We start from the raw sequence: 12,075 nt of genomic DNA on the forward strand, positions 1-12,075 counted from the left end.
CAAGATTGTGTGCTTGTTGAGCTTGGCAAAGCAGCAGGCAAGACTTTTATTCCTTGAATCCTCAGAAATCCACTTGCAATCAAGGGGCTTTTGCCCAATTTCTGTTCGGGACTGTTGTATGTAGTGGTGGGGATTGTAAAAGTCTGATTTTCACTCATTTGGACAGCCAGGAGAGCATTTATTGCTGTTGTACTTGCTGGTACAGATTTGGTACAACTTTTTACAAGTTTTGGCATGGCTGTACATTGATTTGAGTGAGGAAAAGGTTCATTTTCAGCTGCTGTACTTGCCGGTACAGATTTGGTACATCATTGGTGAGCACTTAGTACTGCTGTACAGTACTTTGGAAGGGGAACATAGCACATTTAAGGTGCTGTCCTAAATCTGCAGCAACCAGATTTTGGTGATTTTATCACATACAGTGGGAGTAGAGTTGCATTTGTGCTTCCGCAGTGGGAGATAAACTTTGGGAGAACAACTGTGAGCACTTTGTGTGCTTTTTGTGGCAGGCTTCAGGAGAGGGCACTCCACACTAGATCGTATCTTTACACTACGGGGGATCATTGAGGAGGGGAGAGCTCACGGGCATTGGATATACTCCTGCTTTGTGGATTTCCGCAAAGCTTTTGATACTGTCCCACCGGCCAGACTGATGAGGAGACTACAGGATATGGGAGTGCCAGCAAAGATGTTGTGGGGGATTATTACACTCTATGAGTCAGTCACAGACAGAGTACGGGCTCCAGGAGGTGACTCAGAGATAATACACAGCACTATCAGGGTGAAGCAAGGCTGCCCCTTGTCTCCTACTCTATTTGGTCTATACATTGATGAGATCTCGGATTACATAGACAAACAGAGCCACTGAGTTATGCGGAGCTCGACGCCCCAGATCCCATGGCCCTCGCCCACGACCACGCCACCACAGGAGGATCCAAGCCATCATCTCCCATCATCGCAAGACCTTCTCGCGCCAGCTCAATTTTACCACCTTGAGCACCATGTCACAACGGCCCATGAGGGATGTATCAAGGTGATATGAGAGCTCTCTACTCATGTACCTAGATCAGATTTTAAAGTTCCAGATTTTTGTTATCTTTCTTTATTACTATTTTGTACCCAAGATGATGTACCTCATGGATATGATGTAACCTTTTGGTCTCATAGGTCATTTTGGCCTTTTGAAGTTGTTAATACAACTTTCTTTCTTTCTTTCTTTCTTTCTTTCTTTCCTACCATTATCTTTCCACCCCTCCCCGTTCAGTTGTTAACATGCAGGCTGCTCTATCGACGAGTGTTGGCTCTCTCTCATCTTCGAATTTGCAAGATAACTCCATGGCAGTCGCACCATCAGCCCTAACTGAGGCCGCCACACCTTGCTTATTCCTAGAAGCAAGCCTCGAGCTTTTAGCATCAACAATCTCCTCCCTCGTGGCCTCTTCACTTGTTTGCAGGACTGTGGCAAGCCACCTAGCACAGTGCCAAGCAACCCTCACTAGTGAGGGCCCAATGTAAGCCCAGCGGGGCATGCTATGACAAATTCCACCACGTATCCAAGAGAATAAAAAATAGAGAGGGAGAGAGTAGGGTTTAGAGAACTTTGCACATGACACACGTTGACCGGGAAACAGGTCCCGCCCCCTTTCAGGAATTTATTCAGGAACAATCCACGAGCTAGCAAACCAAGATCAATACAACAATGAATACAAAAGCAAACAGATGTGCCGATGTAGAAATAAATATCGTAGTTGATGTGAGGCACGAGATCCTGTTGCCGAGCACACCACAGGGATGGCCCACAAGATCTCTCACCGGGCTAGTACCAAATCCAACATACCCCAAGCTTGTAAACGAAGTACACCAGTGAATCGTGTAGATGATGAAGTATATGATGATCAGCCGTAGGTTTGATGCTCAATCCAGGGTAGAAACAGCCCACAAAGGCCGCACATGGGAATATGAACCAAGACTAGTCCACGTGGCATCACGGCAACCGTCACAAAACAACAGCAAGCAACAACAGGCAGCAGCAATCAGCCAGCGTAGATCAAAAGCAGGCAGCAGTTCTGTACAGCAGAAAATCAACAGGCAAACGGCACACACAGCCGTACGACAGCACCAACAGCAGATAGTCGAACGGCAAGTAATGGGTGCAGGCAATCGTACAACGCAGACACTAGGTGGCGCAGATCAGCAATACGGCAGCACTCGTACGGCGCAGAATAGCAAGGACAGTCGGCTATGAAAACTCACGCTTGGTTGATAATGTTGATGATGATGATGATGATGATAATTAAAAACGGTTCATGCTTGTTTTATACTTGAGGGAGGGGGGTCCTGCTTTTTGCCCAAAAGCTATCCATGCTTTTGCTTTACTTTTTTTACTTTCCTCTTTTGACTTTTTACAAAAAAAATCTTTTCAAACAAGGCCAATCTTCTACCAAGCATTTTTGTGCTTTGCTTTTCCAACTTTAGGGACCGGGACTCGATTTTTGGCCCTAGGGTTGCTTTTTGAAAAAGCAGCTTTTTCATTTCGGTACTACTCAATCCCCTCTTGCCAGTGATGCTCCTAGCTCGTAGTCAACTCAGTTTGACTGTTTGCTTTTCTTTGCTTTTTGACCAAAACTAGTGCTTTTCCATGTGCAGACCTTATGGTCCCTATCCCCAAACCCAGAAAAATTTCCAACATCCATTTTCTTGGACACGGCTTCTCACAAGTGGAGTTTGATTATCCCACAACGGCAAACCGGGTGCTTCAACAGATCCTCATCGCGATGCGCGAGTGTTCTTCACTCAATGGCTTCACGGCTTCAACCCCACATCCCACCCCCTAGCAGGATTTTCTAACTTCCCCATGACAATCTGTTTCCCCAGCCTCCAAAAGGAGTATATCCCCCTCTTGGAGTCGATGTTCTTCACTCAATGACATTACGGCTTTGACCCCGCATCCCACCCCCTGGCAGGATTTTCTAACTTCCCCATCAGAATCTACTTCCCCGACCTCCAAAAAGAGTAAATCCCCCTTCTAGAGTCAATTGAATAGGTCCTAGAATCCCCCCATACAACCGTCTCCATGGAAGCCAGGGCAACAAGGATTCCCTCCCTCCAAGAATGCAAAGCCTCGCCAGATGCCCTTCCTCGAGTCATTGCACTCCCCAGTATATGGAGAGGGGGGAGGGGGGGGTTGATTCTGCAACGAGTCAAGTACTTAGGTCTCCCAGGTAGTGCTTCATTTGCAGGCACATGGGACACCTGGCCAAAGCCTGCTCTCAACGGCAAGCTCACCAAGGATGCCCCAGCTAGGAGGGAGGAGGCCAGAGGTCAGCCACCTCCCCAAAGGCAGACCCTATAGTGGACTTAGACCACTGGGAGCCAGCTCGACGGCCATGCCGACAGAATCGCACCACACAAGGACATCAATGTCAACAGAGCCAGCCAAGTGGGACCCCCGAGGCAACCGTGCCTACTAGCAAACCGTTATACGCATCCAGGCAGTCACTCTCTCTCCCACCATGTTGGAGATGGGTGCCTCAGTGATATTGTCACTCATTGTCAGGGCATTGTAATCAAGATGGATCCCTCATATCCGCCACGAGGTGGTCTTGTTTTTTTTCTACATGTGTACCAATGGCAGTGTCCCTAAAGCCGGCATACCACTATCTTTATTGTGATGGATGGAGCCCCGAGTATCCATACAGTTGGCCGAGAGCAAAATGGATCTTCATGGAGGGTAAGATCAAGGCTCATTTAGCTTGCCTCCAACCTCAGACAGATAGTAACTACTCCCCCTCCAAACCATCCCCCAAAACCCTCTGTGCAGAGGGTGTGCCAAGCAGAACTAACTCCTCCCATTCATAGACATGCGGGTAGTTTCTAGGAACATTCACAGGATTTGCGGAACCCGTTTCCATAGCTGAAGAGGGGTTCTTCGCCTGGAGCTGCACACAGACGTAGTAGGCACAGACTTAGTAGGAGACTCAATGGACACCCTATTCCTTCAGGAAACCACCTCTCAGAAGGACACACCTGTAGAAGTGGGAAAGTCTTGCCAAGATGTAGTCACACCTCTTGGTCGGCCGCCATTGTTCTTGAGGGGAACCAGGGGGGTGTATGCATCTCAGTCTGTGAGCAATTGCTCCCGTCCATGCTGGACTCTGGCACCATTGTACAGGGGAGATCCCAGTGGGATTTCATCAGGGTTGGAGAGGACTGGGTGGATCTCCCAACATTTACGACCCCAACAAGGCGGTGGGGCAGACAGAATTCTAGAGTTCTGGATATAAGTGTGGCAAGAGCTACCCAAGGCATTTTTGGTGCACGGAAGGGGACTTCAACATGTAAGAGGACCCACACATCAGACAGGGAGGAGGACTAGACACTATCTCAAGGGCCGAGTACTCCGCTTGGGAGGAGTTGATATTCACCATGAGAGGACAGGACCCCTGGCACCTACTGGAGTCCGGACGCATCCACGAGAGCCTCCATTTTTCTAGATCAGGAGGATGCACACACCAAACCTTTCCTGCATTGAAAGATTTTATGTGGATGAGTGGGGTTGCAGCTGGGGAAGCATGGAAAGCGTCATTGCAGGCACCATGGTATCAGACCATGCCCCTGTCCTCCTTCACCTAGAGAACCCCTGGAGACCAGAAAAAGAGCGGAGTGCCCACATCGCAGAGAGCCTAGTCCAAGACACAGAGATTGGCATTAAGATCAAGGAGATATGGGGAGATCTCACTTTCAGACAGGGATCAGCTGCAACAGATCTAGACCTCGGTCTTGGAGAGATTGGCTCATTCTTATAGAGGACACACCAGGATAGACTCATTCTTATAGAGGACACACCAGGATAGACTCATCATATTTCGGGAGCAGGAATGGAGCCTTCGCAGAACTTTGGTAAGCGAATTCAGGAGCAAACTCCAAATAGCCCGTGGATGGAGTCCCACATGGAGACTGCCCACACAGAGATACACTCGATTCAGGAGAGGAGGGTGGAGTTCAGGTATGGCGCCCATGCTTCTTTTTGGACCCAAGCAGGAGACAAGGTCACGGAGGATTTTTTAGAGCTGACAGGACCACATCACTGCAGAGACGGGGTCCACAGGCTGAAAGGTCCAGATGGTACCATTGAGTCCGACCCGGCCCCAGGTGCATACCATTGCCACAGATTCCTACAGAGGGCTTCTTTCGGCCACTCCCCTCACCCCCTAGATTGATGCAACAAGAAAGAGGGTTTGGCAGCACACACGAGGTGGTCTGCCCAGGTCTGCAGAGCTTCTGAGTTCCCGTTTCTCGAGAGAATGGCTGAGGGAGGCTCTTTTTGTGTCCTGCCACACGGCAAGTGCCTCAAAGTGGATGGTCTTCTAGCGTCGTACCTCCAAATGGTCACCACTGTCCTTGGGAATCAGGTGAATGAGCCCCTCTGAAAGCCCCTCCAGCATGCGGCCAATGATCATGATCTCATTGAAGGCAGCCTGAAAACGATGGCATCCTCCATGAGGTCCCAGTAAGAAAGAAAAGGAAGACTGCAGTTCTTACAAAATCCTCGCCAAAGCCATCAGCTGCTGCTGCCTTCAGCCTCACCTTCCAGATTGGATTCATGGCACCAACGGGTTTCATCCAGGATAGGAGCACAGTGAATAAGATCGTCACCTTTTCGGAGGCGACCGTCATGGCATGTCTCCACCAGGAGGATATGGCAGTACTATTCCTGGATTTTGAGAAAGCCTACGACAGAGTAAATTGGGCTTTCCTATAGGGCACCATGCTTCAGATGGGATTCCCAACAGGCTGGATCCAAGGAGTCTCCACACTTTATTCTGCTGCCCACAGCCAGATCCTCAATCATGGGGACAAGGGGACAGATTCCAGATTTCCAGATCAGCCCGCCAGGGGTGTCCGGAGTTGCTAGACTCTTGAGTTTGCAGAGGACACAGCTGCCAACCTCTCAGGAGAGGAAGGGAACCTACAGAGATTTGAGCCGTCCATTGAGGACTTCTGCTTAGCTTCAGGCACTCAGATCAACTCGCACAAGTCGTGTGGTTTCTGGGTTGGCTCCTCACCCACCCCGGCTTGGCGACCAGTTTAGTCTTTTCAGTCAATCTCCCATGGCACCACGGTCAGGTATTTGGGTTGTCAGATCGGAATTGATATTTTTCCCGAGCAGCAACTTCCCCCCTTCTTCTGAGCATTCGGAAGAAGCTTCTTTACTAAAGTACTGCCATGCTATCTGTTTCCAGTCACGCGTGGATGTGGCCAGCCAGGTACTTCTGGCTACAAAGTGGTACATTACTTCTTGCAAGGCATTCTCTAGGGCATGCCCAGGGCAGGTGTCGAGGCTGATCCAGAATTTTCTTTGGGTTGGGACAACGGTCGGTCATCTCGACGCAGGCGACGGTGGAATGGGGGGTGATCATCCAGCCTCGGCATCGTTGTGAGCTGGACATCATTGAGCCTGCTATTCAGAGCTGGGCAAGCTAGTCATTCGTGGCCTCCATCCAGGTGGAGAGCCCTGAGAGGCCTTTCTTCTCTCGCGAATTTCTGCTTGCAGCCCCTCTCAGTGGCCCCTGGGGCCTGGACCCTTAGTGTGCATTGGATCTTCACAGAGCCCATTCTCGCGGTCTCAGTTCCTCCTTCGAGGACCGCTTTGTAGCTGGTTTGATTAGAGCTTGCGGTTGTCTCAAGCCAGCACTCATCCAACTGCCACCGACTTAAGATGAGCAGAAGAATCTGTTAGCCCTTGATTCCGGACACCCTCTTGAGGATGCCCAATAGCCACCCCCTGGGCGCTCGCTCACATTGCCTGGGGACCCCTCTCCACTAGTCCCACTCGACAAGAGTTGGCCAGCTTCATGAGCGCACCCCCCCCCCCCCCCCCGCGCGAGACACAAGTCAGACGCCTACATGGGATTCAAGACGGAGAGCAGGTCACCCTTGGAGCCTTCACACACCAAGACATCCCCCTTGCGGTCCTCGGCTCTGACAAGGAAAAGGGGAAGGGAGAAGGGGGGGGCGTGGATCCACACTCATTTTCTCTGTTGGCCATTAGGGTGGGGGGCGTGGATCCACTCATTTTCTCTGTTGGCCATTAGGGTCGGCTAACTCCCCCCCCTCCCCCCCCCCCCCCTCCCCCCTTCCCCCCCAAGGACTTCATCGACAGCTCTCTTCAGAGGGTGAGGATTCTTCGCTTCCATGGTCATCACTTGCACATTGTCACCTGGGGAGCAGTAGCCTGGACGATAGAGGCTAGCCCCACCCGTTTCTATGAGGAGGCTACAGGGAGGGCAGGCCCTCCAACTTTCATACTGCAGGACAAAGACAGTTCCCACTCCAAACTTATTTGCAGAGACTTGGTCTCCAGGCACTAGTCAAATATGGGAGATTATCAGCAGTATTGTTCCCTGGCATATATGGCGAGCCACTTGCAACGAGGCAATCAAGGGAACATTCAACCCCCCCTAGCTGAGTCCATCTGCTCCATTTAGACCGATATCATTCATACTCAGGTCCTTTCTCTCCGATCAGGACAACAGGATCATTTTCCCAGTAAAAAAAATAACAGTCAAGTGCATGCCAGACTATAAATCACTATTAAAGCTTTGTAAAGTTTTGGCATTAATAACAGTGTGCATGCCAGACTATAAATCACTATTAAAACGACACAGTCCCCATTGCTATGTATTCGTAATGCAAACAGACCAACCTGCATAAACCCTATCATAGACCCGAGGGACGCCGGCAAACACAGTTGGCTTTAAAGCACCAACATCCTCTAAGACAAGTTTTACGTCCTTGGAGAGCAAGTACAACACAAAGTTTAGCTAGAAAGAAAACGAACCTTTTGAAAGGTAAACCAAAAATGAAGAATAGAAAGCTACTGCAGTTGAAAGCAATAAAACAACTTACTCCTTGCCAAAACCCTATCGCAGCACCACTGCGCACACAGTATTCCTCAATCAGGCGATCAAATATGTGCGCTAATGGAAGAAAAGAGAAATAAACATCGTCCTCTGTCATCTGAACAAAAGTGCAACAAATCAGTCCACTGGATGGAAAAGCATGGCCAAAGAGAAGGGAACCAAAACTTTTATGCCAGAGGAAAGAAAAGAAAAAGAGAGCTTTCTAGAACCATATCCAGTGGCCCAAATACTGTGCAGAAAGCTACGCCAACTAGCTACAAGAAGCCCAATACTGTGCAGAAAGCTATGTCTACAAGCTACAAAACACCCAATACTGTGCAAAAAAAAAAAGCTACTTCAACTAGCGACAAAAAACCCAATACTGTGCCGAAAGCTACATCAACTAGCTACAAAAAGCCCAATACTGTGCAGAAGCTATGTCGACTAGCTACAAAAAGGCCAATACTATGCAGAAAGTTATGTAAACCATCTACAAAAAGCACCAATACTGTGTCCGATACTATTTAGAAAGCTATGTCAGCTAGCTACAAAAAGCCCAAAAGTGTCCAGGAAAATATGCCAACAAGCTTTTAAAAAAGCACTTTATTGAAGAAGCCAATTAAAATTCAGTCTTCAATAAACCGCATTTGCTCTACATTTTCTCTATTAACACAGATTTACCTTCTCACCCAGGGAAGCAAGTAATCTATCAACTCCAGCAATGACATCTGTGATATTTTCATGGGTTAAAAGAACACCCTTGGGTTCTCCAGTAGTACCACTTGTATACATAATGGTAGAAATGTCTTCCTTTTTGGGAGGGGTTAGGGCTACCGGATTCTTTGTACCCTGCATGAGCCAAAAAAGATCACAGTTGTAGATTAACAGCCTTCTTTTCCCAAGTAGAATGTTATGAAGGGATTTCAGACAACCCCCATTTAAGGACTCAATTAGGAAACCCAAAACCCCTTCATTACAACAAATAATGCTCACAAAGTTCCAAGGCTCTGTGTCAAAAGTGTTTTGCTCACCAAATTTACAAACTCAGTCCAAGAATACGCTGTGACATTGAAGCGCTCTGCCTTGTCTCGCTGTTCTTTTGAGATATCTCCAAAGGAAACCAGAGCTGCAGAGACGAATGTAGCCTTCCTTGATTACATTGAACACCTTTTCTTGAAAAGTAGAGAAAAATACATGAGTTTTTCATGGATTTCAGAGATTCACTGGCAATTACATACTTTTCAGAAAATCTGCACATCTGGGTACGTATTCCAGCATCTGCAGATTGAAATGTTGAAAAGTAAATAAGAAAATCTTATTAAGTGAGAATACAGACATCTATGATCTTTTTTTTTCCGAGAAAAGATCCTTTCATTAGTTATATAAAAACGCCCGTAGGGCTACAAAAGATCCTCTCTGCTCATAAGAAAACAGAGCAGAGAACAAAGCAAGGCAGCCAGGGAGACTCTCCCTAGGTGCTAAAAAATACAAGAATCAGTACAAAGAAACTGAGAGGCTGTATCATACAATAGGAGGGGGGAAAAGCCAAACAGGTGGCCTGTAGTGCCAACGGGGGGACCCCACGTGTAGGGTATAGAAGGGGCCGCTGCGCCAAGTGGTGTGAAAAGCCTGGCGCCACAAGATCGCCTCATCCGAGTCGCCCCGGATGCGGTCGTACTGTCCTCGCAAGGTGTGGATGAGCTCCTGCCAGATCCCCCGAACAATCTCGACTGGTGGCTCCAGTCTCCCCTCAAAGACCCTGAAACACCGGGCCCTCCAGGTGAACCATATGGTGAGGCTGCTGAGGAGCTCCCATCGTAGATCCCTCTCCTGTGTCCAGCCGGCGGACGAGAAGTCCGGTGAAGGAACAAGGCGAGGCTGGCCCCTAATGAATCTGATGGCCTGGCTGTCCTGCTCCATCTCATAGCCCATAGCAGGCCCAAACGAAGTCGACCAAGCAGCGGCACCCCACGTATACATCCCCTCTGGAGAGAGGGGGGGCCAGAATGCGCAGCATCCGCAGCCAAATCTACTGCGCCTGAGAGCAGTCCCATAGGCAATGTCTCTGTGTCTCCATAGGGTGGCCACATCGGACGCAGGCCGCCGGAAGACCGCTGTAGACAAGCCAGGTGCCAACTGCAGAACCCCTGTGAGCGACCAGCCACCACTGAAAAGTCGAGATCCTGCGTGCCTGTCGATTAGCCCAGAGCCTGGTCCAAAAGTCCTCAAGGAACTCCGGTAAGAGTCCCTGAAGCCGCCAGTGCCCCGATGCAGCTGGAGAGACCATCCTCCTCGCCGTCAAAATATGTCGCCCCAACCGAACAGTATACTGGAAAAAGGTGATCTCTGTGGCCTCAAGGGATGCATAAGGATCATGCCACTCGTACTCGCCAGGGTCCCACTCGAGCCGGGCCAAGGGGCGCGCTGCATATGCCCATATACGCCAATCAAAGTCCACATCTGAAGGGTCTGGGTCAATATGCCACTTCCGAGAAGCGGCGGCCACCACCCGTATCCTCTGAAAGATGCACTCTGCAACCAAAGGCGACTCCACCTCCACTCTCTGAAGCCTGCCCTCATCCTGGATCTCATAGTAGAGGCATCTGCCATCCTCAGTGCAAGCTCTGACAGCAATCAGGATCTCCAACTGAGTAAAGGCTCCCATCCACCGTGGGGCCACGGGCTCGAAAGGCGTGAACCACTCCTCTGTGAGTGCCTCCTGAATGTCATCCCTCATAATCAACCCCCCTCTGAAGTGACCCAGCCTCTCCACCTGGATCTCCTCTAGGAGACTGCAGAAGGCCTGCCAGACTCCAAAACTGCGTGCTAGGCCTGCCGCCAATGGTCCCCAAGCTAGACGAGGCCGAGAAACCCAGCATATGACCCTGCTCTGTGCGAACCGCTGGGCTCCAGATGAGCGGCTGTCTGGCCCGCTCCTCATCACAAGAAGGAGGTCTCTGAGAGAGCCCCGGTCTTAGCAACTCCCAAGCTCTCAGGATGATCAAGGCAAATCTGTCCTCCCATCCTCTACTAAGGCATGTCCTCCTCATCTCTATGAAGATCCATCGTATCTCTGGTGCCCAAGTGCCCCCTGCTGGGGGAGCCCGAGCCTGCAGCCGCTGCAAAAGGAGCTCTTTCCAAGGCTCAGCGCCTGGAAGCAGCCCCCGAACAATAAGCTTCCCCAATACGGCTCTACTCTGATCAACTGGATATTTAATGCCCAAGCCTCCCTGGGCCAACGGAAGTGTAATAATTGCCCAAGCAACCTTTGCCCTAGCAGGCTGACCATCCCGCCCAGACCAAAGAAAGTTCCTGATCAGCCTCTGTACCTGGCTGATACAAGAGCTCGAGAAGATCCAGCAAGACGTAATGTACCACATGGTCGCTAAAAGCACCTGATTTGCCACCACCACCCTCCCAGCCAAGGATAGCCGAGCTGTACTCCAATACAAAAGCTTCTTCCGAATGCTCAGAAGAAGCGGGGCAATCTGCTGCTCAGGTGACAAATCTAGTCCAATCTGGCATCCCAAATATCGCACTGCTGTGCCAGGAGGAATCCATCTAAAACCCGGGTCTGGGCTCCATGCCGGAGTGGGAGCGCTACCGATCCAAAAGGCCACTGTCTTGCGCCAATTGATCAATGCTCCCGAAGCTGCACTAAAAACCTGGAGCGACTGCTCTACTCGCTGAAGATTGGCCTCCTGGCCATGCAAAAATAAACCCGTGTCATCAGCAAACTTAGCATCGAGCAGGTCCTCCCCCCTGACTGGGAGCTGGAGTCCTCTCAAACCAACCTCCTCTACCGTCAGATACATGCTCATAGCCTCCGCAAAGAAGAGAAAAAGAAACGGGACGAGAGGACACCCCTGACGGACTGATCTGGTCAACTCAAAACTCGGCCCCCTTCCTCCTGCAATCAGCACCTGGCTACGAGCTGTGGAATAAAGAGCCGCCACCCCTCGAATCCAACCTGGCTCAAAGCCCAGGCGAAGCATAGTGCCCTCTAAGAAACCCCAATCGACTCTATCGTATGCCTTCTCAAAATCGAGAAGCATCACGACCAAGTCCTCACCAAGAAATCTAGCTCGGGCCGTCGCCTCCCAGAAGGTGAAAATGTTGTCAAGGATACTATGCTCCTTGACAAATCCTGTCTGGGTAGCATGAATCAACTCCC

The 12,075-nt window shown here is 50.0% G+C and overlaps 1 protein-coding gene across 1 annotated transcript in view; it reads right to left on the bottom strand.

The window, feature by feature from the left end:
• Positions 1-12,075, bottom strand: part of LOC147624225 (long chain acyl-CoA synthetase 4-like) — a 90,350-nt gene that overhangs the window by 17,935 nt on the left and 60,340 nt on the right. The window contains exons 7-11 of the mRNA XM_086819172.1: positions 9,140-9,179; positions 8,933-9,027; positions 8,583-8,750; positions 7,909-8,019; positions 7,706-7,793 (exon numbers count right to left, since the gene is read on the bottom strand). Coding sequence (XP_086675298.1) covers positions 7,706-7,793; positions 7,909-8,019; positions 8,583-8,750; positions 8,933-9,027; positions 9,140-9,179 — 502 coding nt within the window. The remainder of the gene's footprint in view (positions 1-7,705; positions 7,794-7,908; positions 8,020-8,582; positions 8,751-8,932; positions 9,028-9,139; positions 9,180-12,075) is intronic.

Source organism: Cibotium barometz, chromosome 25 (genome assembly GCF_041138505.1).
Source record: "Cibotium barometz isolate CiBa-2024 chromosome 25, ASM4113850v1, whole genome shotgun sequence".
Taxonomy (NCBI): domain Eukaryota; kingdom Viridiplantae; phylum Streptophyta; class Polypodiopsida; order Cyatheales; family Cibotiaceae; genus Cibotium; species Cibotium barometz.